The 18585-nt window shown below is 45.7% G+C and overlaps 1 protein-coding gene across 1 annotated transcript; it reads right to left on the reverse strand.

Moving 5' to 3' along the window:
• Window positions 1–1726: 1726 nt before the first annotated feature.
• Window positions 1727–4783, reverse strand: LOC120639705. The gene is made up of 2 exons (XM_039915583.1): window positions 4726–4783; window positions 1727–3914 (listed from the first exon to the last, which is right to left on the reverse strand). Exon 2 carries the CDS (start codon window positions 3883–3885, stop codon window positions 1789–1791), a length of 2097 nt encoding a protein of 698 aa, XP_039771517.1. The 5' UTR covers window positions 3886–3914; window positions 4726–4783; the 3' UTR covers window positions 1727–1788.
• Window positions 4784–18585: the final 13802 nt, after the last annotated feature.

The following is an 18585-nucleotide window of genomic DNA, read 5'->3' on the forward strand; positions in this document are numbered from 1 at the left end:
TATTCATTATACAAGAAGCTTGGGGGGACGGATGAGGAGCTGATCAAGACAAATATGACGGTCAACGGCGTTGGTGGAGGTGATCCCATTCAGTGGCGAAGCCAGGAATGGAAGGCAGGGGGGCTGGTGACCCTTCTTCTTCCTTGCTCCCTCCCTTTCTTCATCAATGGTCTCCAAAATTTTAGGGGGGGGGGGGCTGTGGGGGGGCTCCATGGAGTTTTGGGCAGTAGAGGGGCTGGAGCCCCCTCAGCCCCCCCTTAGATCCGCCCCTGATCCCATTGGCGCTAAGGGTGTGGCTTCCATGGAGTTGATCGTGGGGAGCAAGACGCTTGCTACAGCCTACTTCGTTTCTGAGGTGTAAGGTAACTTTAGCTTGATTATTGGGCGTAACTAGATTCATACTAACAAAATATGTACCTTCTACTTTGCACCAAATTCTTATTCAGTAGATCGGCGATGAAATTGAAGTGGTTCATGGTGACACTTCATCCTTCATTGCAACTGCCTTCAAATATTCTTGGTGTGCCAGAGTTTTTGCTTGTTTTCTTAACGAGCCGAGCCGAGCCGAGCCGAGCTAGCTCGTTATGCTAACGAGCCAGAATGAGCCGAGCCGAGCCGAGCTCGGCGTCCAGCCCTAATTGCAAGTGAAGCCTAGGCTCATAGCTAAATCAAAATAACCAAATTCTCATTTAGCTAGTCTTTTAGTTAGTCATGAGCTTTCCAAAGGGTGGGGGACCAACGGCCTCTCCAAATCTTAACTCTGAATACTCCACCTTCTTCCCTGTTCATGAGTGACCCCGCATCTTCTCCACCGAGCAGCTCGAGCAGTGCCGCTGTGCCGGCCAAATCCTCACTCCTCCAGCCACCACTTCGAAATCCGCCGCACCCATAGCAGCACAACCTCCATGGCTCCCTCCCCAACCCCTCCAAGACAAGCCCCGGCACCAAAGATGCCGGGAGAGCCCATCTGGCAGCCATGGCCACCCGTCGTCGGCGTCGGAGCCGTTGCGCCCGCCGCCCTCGCTGTGAGAGACGCGCGCGAGCCAGCACCTGCCGTGGAGGTGGCCGCTGACGCAGATGAAGTACTCGAGGCGGCCGTCGTTGGCACCGAGCAGCGCCGTGACAGGAAGCTCCGGCTGGGCGTCTTGGAGAAGCGGGACACCGGGGCGAAGTGGCCCGGCACCGCGGCCACCATCCGCGGCGCCAGCAAGACGCAGAGCTCCCGCCACGGCACGCGTTCCGCCACGGCGCGCAGCCGCCGGCTCACCCGCGCCACCACGCACAGCGACTGCAGGTCCCTGAGCAGTGATGGGCGAGTTGCAGTACGCGTCGAGCGGCAAGCTCGAGCAGACCGCCCTGCGTAATGCGGCGAGCAGCCCATGGGGGAAGGCGAGCGCGGGCCAACACCGACGAGAAACCGGTGTTTGGCGAGGGGCGAGCTTGCCATCCTCCGCCTGCCCCAGCACGGGTGGAGCTCCAGTCTTATTGAACAGGATTGCTGGGAAAAATTGAGCGAAAATTCGTCATCAAGCTAATGGGGATTTAGGTAATCGAAGTGGTGGAGCATGCTCTCTGCTCGTGCCGTAGTGGCGTCTTTGCTTTGGGTGCTTGCCCGGTGTTTGTTTGATAAAATGCCTAGGTAGCTAGTGTCCCCGGTTCTGAATATAACCATCACATTTTACTTAGTCTCTTGGACTACCCCATAGAATTAGATGGTTTTCTATTTTTATGAAGGAGTACAATATCCAAATTTAGCTAACATAATATATAGAGTCTCCTGGAGATGCTCTAATCATCGTAATCATTGTCCAATTCCTGCGATGCCGCGTATTTCGCTACAAGCGCAGCAACCGTGAGGAGCTCGCCGCCGCGGCTGAGCTGCTTGGCATGCGACTGTGCACCGCATCCGTGCCCCGCGTAGCACAGCATATCCGCCCATACCTGGCAGATCATCTCTAGCGTGTCACCAGCAGCTCCAGGCGAGCCTTGCTGCTGAAGGCCGATGAGGAACGCGCCCAGCCTGCATCCTTGGCGCAGCGTTTTGTTGACGCCACAGGGGACCTCGGGCTGGTCATCTTCTGCGTAGCGTCCTAGCAAGCAGAGCACCTCTTCATCCGAGCTGCAGTCCAGACCAGCGAGCTGGAGAATATCGTAGCACGCGTACACGTACGGGTCGCGGCTGGCACTCGGAAGCAGCATCTCCGGCTGCGCCGCCAGCAGGAAGAGCATGTAGTTGGAGAGCGCCCGGGCCGCCTCGGCGAGCTCCGCCGCTTGCTCCTCCTCCTCATCCGCCTTGCGCCGCCGCCGCAGGTAGACGTCGGTGGCGATGTGCCAGACGAGGATGCTCTCCTCCATCTTGAGCTCCACACTCCACGCCAGCCTCTTGTGCAGTCTCCTGCGCTTGAGCGCGCTACGACCCCATTGCCTCGCCTCTAGGTCCGCGCCCTTGTTATACTCCCCTGCGTCGATATGGCCGGAGATCTCCGATACGCTATCCTCCTGCAGCTGCTCGATGCTCTTCAGCAGCTGCCGCCTGACGCACTCCGAGACAGGGACGGACCACGAGTAGGCCCAGGTGTTCCACCGGTCTTCGACCCCCATCCACCTTGCCACCCTGCTGCTCCGGCTGGCCCTGCTGCGCGTGCACTGCCGGATCAGGTTCTGCTGGCCCATGGAGCGTGACCAGCTGCGCCTTCGTCTCCGGTCCGCCGCACGGACCAGCCGGCGAAGAGACACAAGCACACGGGCAAGGAAAGTGCGCACAGCAATCCCTAGCCGTTGTGCATTGGTAATCTCGTCGCCCAGTCCGCTGTCCATGTCCGTACACCATTGTACAAGCAGAGCAAATGTCCAGCTCGAGAGCATGGCCCTGAGAAGCGACGTAGTCTCCAGGACGACGGCCCCAACGAAGAGGACGTAGGTGACAACGACATCTACCCTGCTGTAACTGTAACCGCCCTTGAGCTTACGACGATGGCCGTCGAACAAGAGCAGTATATTGAACAGCAAGAAGGCGACGCCGATGGCCAGCGACGAGAGTAGACGGAGGCAGAGGCCGTACCAAGTGTGCGTGACCTCCGCCTTGGTGTAGAAAAGATCGTGGATGAGGGAGAGCTGCATCTCGACCACCTTCAATACTTCCTCCTGTTGCGGCCGCGTATCCAACGCTGATGCTGGAGTCATTCTCACAGGTAGATCAGATAAAGGCCCCCATTTGAAGAACCCCTTGGCAAAATCCATGAGCAGGTGAGCTTTTAGTAGGAAGGCTTCTGCATCCGAGCGATCTGTGAAAGCTGGGCTATCCAGAAACTTCTGAGACTCTCCTGGAGGACCATCGTAATTTATATCGTCATACCCTTCAGTTGGCTTGCAACCGTCGAACCTGAGCGCCCACACTCTTTCCCCGTACTTGAAGACACCGACCAAAGACACGAGGATGGTCGCCGGCAGGAGCAGAGAACGGCTGTCGCCGGCGACGGCGACGACGACGGAGAACACGTAGACGACGTACGCGGCTGCGGCCACCTGCACGACGAGCATCTGCAGGTGGCGCAGCCACAGCTTCCTGTCCTCGAGGGCGTAGGCGGTGATGTTGTCCTGCCCACCCAGGTGCACCAGCAGGAACGGCCCCCAGAGCGCCATGAGCTCGTGCTCGGGCGACCTGCTGGCCAGCACGGACAGGTGCCCAAGCACGTAGATCGCTGTCGTGTCGGCCAGCATGTACGCCGACCAGACGAAGGCCCTTAGCACGCCGGAGTCGATGTGCCGGCGGAACTCCGCCAAGATGAGGAGCGTCACCTGGAGCGTTAAGCTTAGCAGCACCAGCGCTTGGAGACTCCATTCCTTCCATGCGTTCGTGACCAACTCTACTCCGCCTCCGGCCATCGATCAATTTCTCTACCTGCTGCTTGCTTCTGAAACCAATAAATTGGGACAAGTCAAAGTTTTATTACGCCGTCATCTTTTTCCGTTTATGTCTCAACTCTATCTATATATTTTGTTGTACTATATCTGCACTACCATGAGAACTTCTATTAGAATTAGAGGGGCTCCATGTAGGAAACATATCAGGTGCAAATCTCCCCTTCCACTCTCCCATTCACCCCCTTGGATGAGCATTGTGTTGCCTTTATTGATAGTTTCCAAGTCTGCTTTGCACCTGATATGTTCCCATCTATATATGAAGTACTAATTAAGTCTAATATATAATTACAAGGTGTGCCTATACAAAGAAAACCACTGAGAGTGCGTACGCAATAGCAGGATTATTTTTTTATATAATGTAAAATAGAAACAAGTTTGCAGCCTCAACACCACAAAATGCATGGATAGCTTGGTTCACTATTACAATCCAAGTGCATTGCTCATCATGCATGTCGTTTGAGAAAGCAAAAGCAAAGGAAAAAAAAACAAATGAAAACTAGATATACGATGGTGCATAGGGTATTCAACCTTTTAGCTCTACATTCCTTCCATAGGGAAAGAATCAAGAACGGTGTACGACAATATAATTAATGTGGCCAAGTCAAAAATTAACTTGATGTTAACAACACGACTATATTACATATACATCATGATCAAAACTATAGAAGAAGATGCATCTTTTGTGTAACAATAAAGGGTACTAATAATTAATATTGGCTGAATTAATTATCTCGTGCAGTAAAACACACTTCAAAGCGTATACATTATGTGAGAGCTACATATGTAAATAGAGCGACTTACATGGAATGACTGAATCCAGATGCGCGGATGATTTAGATGGGACGCTATATGATGGCTCATGGGGCATGAATGCAATTCATAGATATAGAGTGGCATGTATATATGTAGCAGGACTTAAAGGGCATGCATGTAGAACCTGGTGCGATGCCTCCCAAAGGGTTAACGCATCAGGAAAAACCAAGGCTCAAGTCATCAACCGATACCCTGCGCAGCTGGCAAGTAAATAAAAGGAAAAAGGTATAGTATTCACTACCTCCCCCACCCCCACCCCCTCCAAAGAAAGCATTATGTTAACAACCAAAATTGGCACCGTGCAGGTTTTTTGGTACAGACCAGTTCCCAAACAGGTCTAGGCCGGTTTTGGTGACCTTGTCAAACCTTCAATTAGATTTCACTATTGTGTAGCCCTCGTCAATACGATCGAAATGCATATGTGGAACACCTAATTTGAAGTTCGGGTGTGGTAGATATGGCCCTGGAAAGAATCGCCCGAGAAAACAGTTTTGGGTCGGTTTCAAACAGGTCTGGATCGGTTTTTGCCTAGACAGATCCAAATTCGAGTTTGACACGAGATTTGCAAGGAGTTTGGACTCCTAACGGGATTAGACAATCCCACCCTTTAAATCTAAAGTGCCACGACCAATTAGAACACACCCAATCGAATCAAACAACTATGCATCTACATTTTTATCCCTCTAAACCCTAATTCTCTCTTCCAACCTCACATGTTGTTCGTATTTTGATCTCCATGACCAAAGGATGATGTCCTAAGGCTCGCTGGTCGACCTAGGGCACGCCGGCGACGTCCATGCCCTGACAGGGTCCCTCCCGGGCGAGAGCTTTGATAGTCTTTGGTAGTTTGCTCGTAAACTAGTCGTTCTTCGCCACGTAAGTGTGTCAGTTATCCTTTGCTGGTTTGCTTGTAAACCTTGCCGTTCCCCACCACGTAAGTGTGGCATTACCCTCCTCAAACGACCGATTCCGGTGAAACCTGACTAAACCGGCCTAGACCAAATCCAAAACCGGCACGGACCAGTTTCCGCTAGCCGACGGCGATTCGATCCATTTGCGACCTGCACTCTATAGGGCATCCATGTGCTGACCGGATTTCGCGTCAACACATTGCATAAGTACTCATTCCTTGTTAGAGACTAATTAAAGAAATATATTTAGTTCACAGCACTGTATAAGTATAGAGGTAACAGCACCTTTCACAGAGAAGGAAGTCTGGAATGCAGTGTTTGTGATGGAACATATAACAAAGTACCTGACCCCAATGGTTATCTAACGGATCGAGTTCTATCAAATGTTTTGGGATGTCATAAAGAAGGGATTAATGGAAAAGCAGCTATATTCGGTGAAGCGCTTTAATTTGTCGGTCTCTTGGCGCCATGAAATGGATGCCGTCGGGGAAGTGGACACCGCGTGTGCTAAAGGCGGACCAGATCGAGGACCCTGGCCACCAAAGGCAACATACATCATGGTGAATTATGACTTTTTTAAGAGGCTTGCTACAATGCTTTTTAAGTACCAACAAGTACTTCTGGGTAATTTTTCTACAAATAGTTGCCGACCGTTGATCTAAGGAATACTTAATTAAAAATTAAAAATAATTGATTAAATTGGATCCCGATCCCACTATTTTAGGTACTTGACCCCACCTATTTGGTACCTCTTAGTACTTTCTCTAGGTATCTCTAGATACTTCCCTATCTTTGGACCATAGGGTCACTCAAAATGGACGGCTCCTATTTTTTTGAAAGCATTGTAAAAAAGTTACTTTTTTAATATAGCTATGTATGGTGAATTAAGGTATTCTTATAGATTTCAATTAATCAACTATTTGTGTATATCCTTAAAAATTACTAGCCTGTGCGCTTGCAGGGTAGGGCTTTGATTATTTGCCTAGTTATATTGTTGTAGAACGCAAATGTAGCACCTGTGTGAAGTGTCAATGAGGTAAGAGGAATTTTCACTGCTAGAAAAAAGCTTATAAGTACCGGGCGGGAACCCCCGGTTAGTACCGGGCTTCCGCCCGGTACCGCCTGGCCGGTACTAAGTGGGCCGCCACTTAGTACCGGTCAGGCCGCCCGGTACTAAAGGTACACTTTAGTACCGGTCGGTAACACCGACTGGTCTGCGTGGCAGGCACTTTAGTACCGGTCGGTGTTACCGACCGGTACTAAATTCCTTTTTTTTCTTTTCTGCTTTTCCATTTTTTGGGTTTCAACTAATTCGTATTCGTATACATTTGCGTATTCGTATTCGTGTACGTCTGCATATTCACATTCTAGCACATCTGCGTATTCGTATATATTCGTATCTAGCATACAATTGAATACCTTTATTATAATTATATAAGCTTGAAATATTATATGTACTTCTAATATAAATATGTTAATAATAAACTCGGGATTTATAATATATTTACAAGTCATCGTGTACATAATTTTTGTCCGACAAATTTTTACAAGATACTAAGGGTCTTTAGGCGCCTCATCATCGCTGATGTCCTTATTCGGATCCGCTCGACCCACACTTATCCTAGAATTCGCGTAAAATTCTCCAGTTGGATTTATGACCTCATCTAGGAGGAATCCACAGATTAATTCTTTGAATTGCTTTGATTCTTTCCGGTTGGATGAGGGCATTCTCCATGCAAGAAATCTGTCAAGTGCAAACACCAATATTTTGAATTAGTACCTAGACGGAACTAAATGCAAGTAATTGCTAGTAATGTTGTTCTACGTACATTGAATTCATGTTGTGATATCGAGCTGCGGCAGCAAAAATCCATCATGTAGTCACAAATGTAGTAGCCACATAGGTTGTTTCCTTCCGCATGTCTCAAAATCTATATATACATACATACATACATACATACATACATACATATATATATGGGTTATGAAATATTGATGTTGATTAAAGAAACGATAGTAGATGTGCGATATGTATTCGTACCGGCCAGTTAGTTGTGAATTCTAGCAGGGCTGGAGGTGACGATATTCCTATATGTTTTTGGAGGAAGCGAGCCCATGCTTTTTTGATGATGTTTATGAGGTTTTGGTAATAATATGTTGGCTTCCTCAAGGAGTCGTACACCCAAACTCGGCATCTATCGATCTCGATAATAAGAAGGATCCAGTGAAACCTGTTTCATGCACATATATGTATAAGAAATATTGGATATATATACACATATATACAGTGAAGTCAAGAAAAAAGATAAAGAACTCACTCGAAGTTGTATGAAAGCAGAATGAATTGACAAGTATTCTGCTTATGCAAGGCCCTGAGTATGTTGTTCTCGGTCCGATTAGGCCATTTCCTTACACTCTCCTCGTGTATATTACATGGGTCTATGAAGCCAACATGATATATCCCTTTTCTCTGGCATTCTTGAACCTTCATCCTACACGATTAAAAATGAAGGAAGAGGATGAGAAAACACATAACTAGTAGAGCTATGGTACTATATACAAATGGTAGGACGAAGTACACTTACATACAAAATACACAGAGGATAGACTTGTCTAGGGCGTCTAGATGGTACAGATCATAAAGATTTTCAAAATAAATCCATATGTCATCCAACCCCCGATGGAAATGCCTATCTTCTACTCGGGAACGAAAACATACATCCTTCGATGCACTTGCTTTCATATACCATGCATGCAACTCACACATCCTAGTTGGTAGCGTCGGAATCAACTCTTCCCACATAAGAGACTCCCCCAACATGAAAGGTTTTTTATTTGCCCCTGGGTGAACCTCGATTGGAGCCTCTTCGAGTAGCTGAGCTTTTGTGAGGCCGCTTTGCAGCACAAACTGAGCAGTAGCTGCATCTTGGTCGGAGAGGACTTTGAGCGGGGGTATCGATTGCTTTGACTGTTGTCCGAGCTGGGGAACTTGGTTGCGCAGACAGTTTCTTGGCTTCTCCCAGGACTTTGTGATCTGGCAGTTGTAGTCCGATAGGGGTGCACTGTACTTCGGTTGGAGTAAAGATCTGAAGTATTTCTTATCTGCCTCTGACCATTGATGCACCGGTGGAGGCTTTTTTGGCGCGAAATGAGCTCTGACTTGCTCGCACACAGTTTCTTCCAATTCCTCCTGAGTCTTATGGTATGCTAACTTCGGTGGTGGAGGCTTTTCTTTCTTCTTCTTGGAGGTGTAACTCTTCTTAGGAGGCGGCGCGACCTTTGTGCTCTTCCTCGCCTTCGGAGGCGGTGGTGGTGGGACCGAAGGCTTTGCGCTCTCCTTCGCCTTCGGAGGCGGTGACGGTGGGACCCAAGGCCCTGAGATGGCACTTGAGTCCCTTGCATCATCGGGAGCCGGACTGGGACTCTTTCCTGCTGTCGGTGCTGAGCTTGGAGCCGGACTGGGACTCCTTTGTGGTGTCGATGGTGACCTCGGAGCTGGACTGGGACTCTTATGTGTTGCCGGTGGTGATCTCGGAGCTGGACTCTGACTAGGACCTCTTTGGGCTGCTGATGTATCGGCAAATTGTATCCCAGAGGCCAATCGTATGTACCGCTTATTCCAACAGATCCACATGTGCACGGCGTGTCCGAGTTCCTCTTCTCCATCGCCTCCAGAAATCTCGAGGTTGAGGTCTCTCCATCCTGGTTCGACTCGATTGACCATGACCCTTGCATATCCTTCCGAAATCGGCCTGCCATGAATTGTCCCACCTTGGACAGGCACTTTAGCAATGCCATGCGCGACTAGTTTTATTTTTTTCCTCTGCTGATACAGAAGCTCGCAGGGTGTCCTCACAGTGATGTCATCCACTGAGTAATGTTCTGACTCGCCCGCAACCACTGTGGGTTGACCTCCGGCTAGGTGCTCCATGGAAGCGACGCTGCTATGGCGTTGCGAGCCGGGGCTGCTCTCCAAATTGGCGGCTGATCTGGCTTCTTGTTGGTATGCCTAGCTGCTACCTGCCATTGCCCCTTCAATCGAAGCTATCCTCTATTCCAGATCACGCATCTTATCTTCCTGTTCAGCCTTCTTCCTGGATCTGCTTCGATCGGTCTCAATGTTAGCACTGAAGCCATGCTTCCATGGAACTACGCCCATATCTCGCACACGTCCTGTTTGTTCCAGTGTCCCGAGACCGTACGTCAGCTCATCTTTCTCTCTGTCTGGCTTGAAACTGCCTTCGGACACAGCCTTTAGTGCCTCATCCAGCCTGTTGGCCGCTTCTCTTATGGCGTCGCTAGTAATAAGCGAGCCATCTTCCGGGTTTAGGGAGCCTCCATGAGCATAGAAGAAATGCTTTGCTCGCTCCGGCCAGTCGAAAGTCGCTGGTACGATTCCCCTCGCAGTGAGGTCGTCTTCCATTTTCCGCCATTTGGGGATCGCCATCGAATAACCTCCTTGCCTAAGATGATGAAAGTGTATCTTCTTGCTCGCATTCTCTTTGGCTTGTGCTGTCCTTTTCTCGCTGGTCTCGGACAATTTGTACTGCACAAATGCATCCCAAAATGGACGTTGCTTCTTGAAGTGCTTCTCGAAGTCTGGCACGCGGCCGTTCTTTATGTAGTCTTTGTTCAAGTTCTTCTTGAACGTCTGGAAAGAAATAGACATCTTCTTCATGACCCAATCCTTAAAGATTTCTTCTTTGTGCTCTGGGAAACTGAAGTGTTGTTTCACATCATTCCATAGCATTTGCTTCTCTGTTTCAGGGACGATGTCAGCATCATTATCTGTGCTTTTGGTTTTCTTCCAGAGCTTGAAGCTAATGGGGATGTTCTCCCTGACATAACATCCGCACTGATTCACCACAGTCGTCTTAACCCCCTTGGGAGACTTGGGTTCCCCATCCGGGTGCAACGAGGTGATCGTCGTACGGCCCTCCATCTTTTTCTTCGAGCCTCGTTTACGTTTCGAGCTCTTCGATCCGGAAACCTGAAATTATATATATGTATATATATAACTACATGTTTGCGACACATAAGTATGTCATATTCTGTGATCGAATTCCATCTACCTCGGGGATGTTATCTTCCACATGCATTTCTTCCCTAGTTTCGGCATCGCCATCACCAGTATCATTGAGATACTGGCTGCCATCATCCTTGTTTTGTTCATCTTGGAAAGTCCCTGCGGCCTCGGTGCCTGCCTGGATCATTTCATGGAGCGCGTACTCGTCGTCTTCGAAATCACATTGAAAGGGATCCATCTCGATCCCTATGCAAACATATAATAATACGCGGAGTTTAGGGGGATACGTATGGAATTATGTGTCGTGATAATATGAATACATTAGATAATATGAAATTTTCATGAATATAAGAGAAATTTATAACATGAATATAAGAGAAATTTATAACATGAATACATCAGAAATACATCAGGTATACATCATATTGCAACAATATAAAAATATTAAACTCATATATATAATACATGATTATACAATTTTCCAACAATTTTCAACAATAAATTACGTGTCGCGATAATATGAATACAGCAGATAATATGAAATTTTCACGAATATAAGAGAAATTTATAACATGAATACATCAGAAATACATCAGGTATACATCATATTGCAACAATATAAAAAATATTAAACTCATATATATAATATATGATTATACAATTTTTCAACAATAAATTCCGTGTCGTGATAATATGAATACAACAGATAATATCAAATTTTCACGAATATAAGAGAAATTTATAACATGAATACATCAGAAATACATCAAGTATACATCATATTGCAACAACATAAAAAATATTAAACTCATATATATAATATATGATTATACAATTTTCCAACAATTTTCAACAATAAGGAAATGATTCTACGATTCTCTAACAAGTTTCGACAATAACGAAATGATTCTACGATTCTCCATCAATTTTCTACAATTTTCCATGATTCTCAAACAATTTTTTAAATTATCTATGATTTTTCTACCTATTTCTATAGTGTTCTACCTATTTTTATAATTTCCTAACTATTTTATCCTATTTATTTCCTATGTTTTTTTTGACTTTTCCAACATAATTAAAAAATCCTAACTATTTTCTATAATTCCCCAACTATTTTCTATATTTCCTAACAATTTTCTATATTTTCTAACTATTTTCTAAAATTCTTACAATAGTCCAAATAATTAAAAAAAGCTTACGTCAGCACGTAGTAGTGCTGACGTCAGCAAGGGTTTCGTTGCCCTGCATCGAACCGGGGCGGCGGGGCGTGGGCGGCCGGCGAGCAGGGCGGCTACGGCGCGGAAGGGGCGCCGGCGGTCCGGGGGTAGAGGGCGGCGCGTCGGCGGTCCAAGGGCGGCACACTGTCCGGGGGAGGCGCGCGATCGGGGCAGCAGCGGTCGACCGAAGCGGGTCCCGCGGCACGTGTCGGCGTCGAAGGGGGCGCCCGGGGCGGTGGGGCAGCGACGAGGGCGCGGCGGTCGAGGAAGCAAGAAGTGGCGGCGGTCGAGGGTGCGCATGCTTCCGGGTAGCTTCGAGGTAGGGACCGGCGAGCGGGACGCGCGCCGTGGGTCGGCGTGCAGGGGCGCGCTCGGTGTGGAGGTCCGGCGGCGGAGGTCGTCGGGAGGTCCTCCTACAGCGGCGGCGGTCGCGGGACGGCGGCGGCGACGACGACGACGTGAGCGAGGGAGTGAGATCGAGAGGGCGAATAGGGAAATCAATTTAAGTGCTGGGTTATATAGGTGCGGCAGATTAGTACCGGGCTGTGGATGCGCCCGGTACTAAACTGCCTCTTAGGGCATTTAGTACCGGGCGCAGCCACGACCCGGTACTAATCTGTTCACTTTAGTACTGGGCCAAGGCTCTGCCCGGTACTAAACTGCCTCCACCGGCGGGAAAATTTCGTGGAGGCAGTTTAGTACCAGGCAAAGCCTTGTCCCGGGACTAAAACAAAATTTTTTATATTTTGCTGCCATTGTTTTTGGTAATGGATTATGCATTTCTAATAGGTAAAAAATTGATAATTAAATTTAAAATAGAAGGATATAATATTTTGAATATGCAAAATTATTGTATAATACTTTTCATTAACAAAAATTTGTAGAATATGTTTATGCGTATAAAATTTGTTTCATTTTCCTTTTATATGTTTCTGGTGTGTAACATATATTTAAGAAATTCATGAAAATGCTAATATATGTTATTTAGATCAAGAAAAATGGTGATATCCCTTTGGCACTATATCTTCCTTATGGTAACATTCTTTGGCTACTAATTGATATTACTTGTGCTAATATATTATTTATGATCACAAAAAATTCATGAAAATGCTAATATATATTACAAAAATCACTTAATGAAATTAACAATAAAGTAAAACATAATGGATACACAATACTATAACTCAACATTATTTAATGGAACATTTACAATTTTCTTTTTGACGAACGTCCCTTGGTCGTGATCGCGGCGTAAATAAGGAGCGTCCTCTTTGGCTAATAAGATGATTGGGTCAACATCAACCGAGAATGGAGGACGGTCATCAAACTGATCAAAGTCTTCTGACTTGTCCGAAATATCCTCAACTCCAATGATTTTTCGTTTTCCTGGAAGAACTATGTGGCGTTTTGGCTCGTCGTCGGACTTGACTGAATTTTTCCTAGGCTTGCTTGACATGTCCTTCACGTAGAACACATGTGCGACATCCTTGGCTAGGACGAATGGTTCGTCTTTATATCCAATTTTTTTGAAGTCCACAATTGTCATCCCATACCGGTCTATCGTTATGCCGCCTCCAGCTCAGTTCACCCATTGGCACCGAAACAAAGGAATCATCAAAGGCCCATATTCTAGTTCCCATATCTCCTCTATGACTCCAAAGTAGCTATCCTTATTTCCATCATTGCCTATTGCGTCTATACGCATACCACTATTTTGGTTGGTGCTCTTTTCGTCTTGAGCTCTTGTGTAAAATGTATATCCATTAATCTCGTACCCTTGGTATTGCATGATTGTTATTGATGGGCCCCTTGCCAGCCATTGAAGTTGCTCTGCAATTGTGCCGTCACCCATCAACTTTGCTCTAAGCCAAACAGCAAAGTTATCAATGTGATGCTTAGTAATCCAGGTCTCAGGCTTCCCTGGGTTTTCAAACCTTACAATATTCATGTGCTCATCCATATATGGAGCCACGATGGATGAATTTTGTAGAACTGTGAAGTTTGCTTTGCGGATTTCACTCTCTGGGATGTGCATATTAGATTTCTTCCCTAGTATGCCCTTTCCCTTCAATCTCCCCTCGTGGCGTGAAATGGGGACCCCCTATTGGATTAAGATCATCAATAAAGTCAACACAAAACTCAATGACCTCCTCTGTTCCATAGCCCTTGGCGATACAACCTTTTGGCCGAGAACGATTGCGAACATACTTCTTAAGAACTGACATGTATCTCTCGAAAGGGAACATGTTGTGCAGGAATACAGGTCCCAGAATATTTATCTCTTTGACAATATGAACCATGAGATGTGTCATAATATTAAAGAACGAAGGTGGAAACACCATCTCAAAGCTGACAAGGCATTGCACAACATCATTCTGTAGTTGTATGAGCTTCTCCGGATCGATTGCCTTCTATGAAATTTCATTGAGGAAAGCACAAAACTTCACGATTGCCAATCTAACATTCTCGGGTAGAATACCCCTCAACACAACTGGAAGCAATTGTGTCATCAGGACGTGACAGTCATGAGACTTTAAATTTGTAAACTTTTTTCCTTCATGTTTAATCTTCCTTGTATATTTGACGAGTACCCAGACGGTACCTTTATATTGTTCAAGCAATCAAATATGCTTTGCTTCTCCTCTTTACTGAGAGTGTAGCTAGCAGGACGTAAATAGTGTTGTCCCTTCTCTCTCTTCTCAGGTTGAAGATCTTCTCGTTGTTTTATTTCTTTCAGGTTGCGTCTTGCTTCGAGTGTATCTTTTCCCTGAACTTAAGTACCAAGGAAACCTAGTACATTCACACAAAGATTCTTTGTCAGGTCCATGACGTCAATTGCGTTGCAGACCTCCAAGGCTTCCCAATAAGGTAGCTCCCACAATATAGACTTCTTCTTCCACATCGGTGCATTGCCATTTTCATCATTCGGAACTGGTTGGCTGCCGCGACCCTTTCCGAACACTACATGAACATCCTTTATCATCGAGAAAATACGCTTTCCGTCATGGAACATAGGCTTAGCACGAGTTTTCGGTTCCCCTTTGAAATGTTTCCCTTTTCTTCTCAAGGGGTGTTTGAGGGGCAAAAATCGACGATGGCCCATATAGACGACCTTCCGAGAATTTTTTAGGTACAAGTTGTCGGTTTCATCTAAGCAATGAGTGCAGGCCTGATATCCCTTGTTCGACAGCCCGGACAGGTTGCTAAGTGCAGGCCAATCGTTGATGGTTACGAAAAGCAATGCTCGGAGGTCGAAATTCTCTTGTTTGTACTCGTCCCACACACGTACACCTTCTGGCTTCCACAACAATAAAAGCTCATCAACCAACGGTCTTAGGTACACATCAATATCATTGCCAGGTTGTTTTGGGCCTTGGATAAGCGCCGGCATCAATATATACTTCCTCTTCATACATCACCAAGAAGGAAGGTTAAACATACAAAGGGTCACAGGCCATGTACAGTGACTGCTCCCCCACTCACCGAATGGATTCATTCCATCAATACTTAAACCAAACCTTATGTTCCTTGGGTCCCTGTCAAAATCTGGGAATTGTCTACCCCACGTTTCTCCACTGAGACCCATCTGCAGGGTGTCTCATCAGCTGATCTTGCTTACGCTCTTCTTTGTGCCACCGCATCAACTTAGCGTTTATTTTGTTTCTGAACAAGCGCTTCAAGCGTGGTATTATCGGAAAATACCACATCACTTTAGCCGGTACTTTTTTCCTTGCGGGCTCACCGTCGACATCACCAGGATCATTTTGCCTGATCTTATACCGCTTTGCATCACAGACAGGATATGCATCCAGTTCCTCGTATTCACCGTGATAGAGGATACAATCGTTAGGACATGCGTGAATCTTCTATACGTCCAACCCAAGAGGCCAAACAATCTTTTTTGCTTCGTAAGTTGTTGGGGGCAGTTCGGTCCCCTCTGGAAGCATCTTCCTTACAAGTCCTAGTAGCTCCTCAAATCCCTTATCTGAAACACCATTAGCTGCCTTCCACTTCAGCATTTCCAGTGTGGTGCCCAATTTTTTTTAACCCTTGATTGCAATCTGTATACAACATTTTCTTGTGATCCTCCAACGTCTTCTCAAACTTCTTTGACTCCTTCAAAGTTTCAGCGTCTCTGTGTGCATCGACTTAAACCTTCGTCAGGTGGTTGTTGTTCTTCCGCAGCATTTGCTTCTGCCTCATGCATTGGTTCATCTTCAAAGACACCCGCTTCATACAAGTGAGCCCAGTCTGGAATATTATCATCATCATTATTTTCTTCATTGTCTTCCATCGGAACTCCAGGTTCACCGTGCTTGGTCAAAAGAGTATAGTTATCCATGAAACCCTTTTCAAAAAGGTGGACATGTAGAGTATGTCTTCTTGAGAACTCCTTTTGATTTCTGCAAATGCGACATGGACAGAACATGAAACCTTTCGACGACTTGTGGGCCTCAGCAGCATCGAGGAAAGTTTTAAGACCGTTAATCCAATCCATTGTGCAATGATGGCCGTACATCCATTGTCGATCCATCTACAAATAATATATTCTCGTTGGATAAGCAATTTCATTCAGTGGAAAAGAACTTCACAATTTTGTAATAACAAATATTTTAATTACATCGAACACAATTTATTCCACAACACATACATAGATTCCACAACACATACACATTTTATTCCACAACGATCACCCCCACCGGCGCCACTCCCTCCAGCTGCTGAAGCCATATTTTACTGGAAAACACTATTATTTTTTACAACATTATAAATTCTTACAATTAGAATAAAATCTGAATAAATTAATTAAAATAAATCACATTAATTTGCAAATTGATTGAAAATACTTTTATAATTACAATGTAAATATGTACATCATTATATCCTCATATTCGAATTGCACAGGTACTTACAATGAAGTTTGAAATGTAATGAAACTAGAGTTGCTATTGAGGCATTAGTCATCATTGTGTGCCATGCTATGTCACAGCTCTGTCTAAGCCCTTATTCTTCGTCGGTCCTGACGTCACCCTATCTACATAATGAAGGGTCTAGAAAAAGCTGTGACAGAGCAGGCACAATGTGACTAATGCCCCAATAGCAACACTACTTGGTTTACATTTCACACTTGCTGGTAAGTGTCTGTGAACTACAATGCAAAATCACATTAATTCTCAATCAGAAAGACCTGAATAAATTAATTGAAAGAAATCTCTAATTAATTGAAATAAATCTCCATAACTCCTAATTATTTTGACACCCTTCAGTTCCAGGAGAACACTCTTTTCAATATCCAGAAACCATCTAGAAGAAAAAAAAAACTTTATTTCGGAAAATGTATATGTCGGTAACCTCGACCCTGCGGTGATGACACTGCCTTTCGGGGGGACACGGTGCGGTACAAGGATGTCACCAATCGGCCAGACGCAGCACCAACATTTCCGGTTAATAGGAACACAGCACTTGGCACAGGCAGCATTCTCATTGATATGCTCTCAGTGCAACAACGGCCACGCTGACTGCGTCAAATGCTGTCTTCGTATCAATCGGAAGTGCTGGTGATGCGACCAGCCGATTCGCGACGTCCATATAGCGCATCGTGTATCCCCGAAAGGTAGTGTCATCACTGTTGGATGGAGATTAACGATGTATACTTGTTTCGAAATAAAGATTTTTTAGCTTCTAAATGGTTTCAATGTGAGCCTGAATAAATACATCACTAGAGTGTCAAAATAATCAATTCATAATAAAAAAATCTATTATAATTCTTTCATTAATTCATTATAAAAAAATTAATTATCCACATTATGGTCATATCTACTACAATCACATGCTTTGTCTACACTCATTCTAAAAATTTGTACTATCCACATGCTCATTTGAATCTAAAAATAAAAAATGTGCTACGGTCATTCTAATATATAGAAAATGATTGAAAAATATGTCTATAAATTTTCCATATTCAACCTAGCCAATAAACCTACTCCCACATTCAAGTCATCGGTTCTATATATCTCAAATCATTGCATAAATCAAAGAAATCATGCTCACCCTCACTATTTCCAAAAGTCACAAATTTCTCTAACTATGGAGCATAAAACGAAGAATAAAGACTATCAGTGAAGAGCGAGTGAAGTTGCAAACCTTTGTCGCACTTGGATGACTAGAACACTCACTAAAACTAGAACAAATGGCGGCAACTCTCTAAGGGGAAGAACAACCCCGAGTACGAGCTTATCTGGTGAAATGGCACTGGCTCGGGCTCGGGGAGGAAGAAGGCGCGAATTTATAGTGGGCGCACTAGTACCGGTTGGTGGCTCGAGCCGGTACTAACGCGCCACATTTAGTACCGGCTGGAGCCACCAGCCGGTACTAAGTTTCCTGGCGGCCATTTAATACCGGTTGGTGGCTCCAGCCGGTACTAAATTGTCACTAGTCGTTGCAGGCGGAGGTCAGAGTCTGTCGGTGGCGCACTTTAGAGCCGGCTGGAGCCACCAGCCGGTACTAATAGGCTCCCAGGGCCACTGTTCCTTTGGCCCGGTACTAAATTTGCACGTTAGTACCGGCCAAAGCCGTGACTGGTACTAACTGTCGTGGACGAATGTGCATTTTTCCAGTAGTGTTTATGGCGGTTAAAACAATTGAGGATCACCCATCAAGCTAAAATCGACGGCTGAAACATAAACAAGGTACA

The sequence above is a fragment of the Panicum virgatum genome, chromosome 7K, assembly GCF_016808335.1.
Source record: "Panicum virgatum strain AP13 chromosome 7K, P.virgatum_v5, whole genome shotgun sequence".
Classification (NCBI taxonomy): domain Eukaryota; kingdom Viridiplantae; phylum Streptophyta; class Magnoliopsida; order Poales; family Poaceae; genus Panicum; species Panicum virgatum.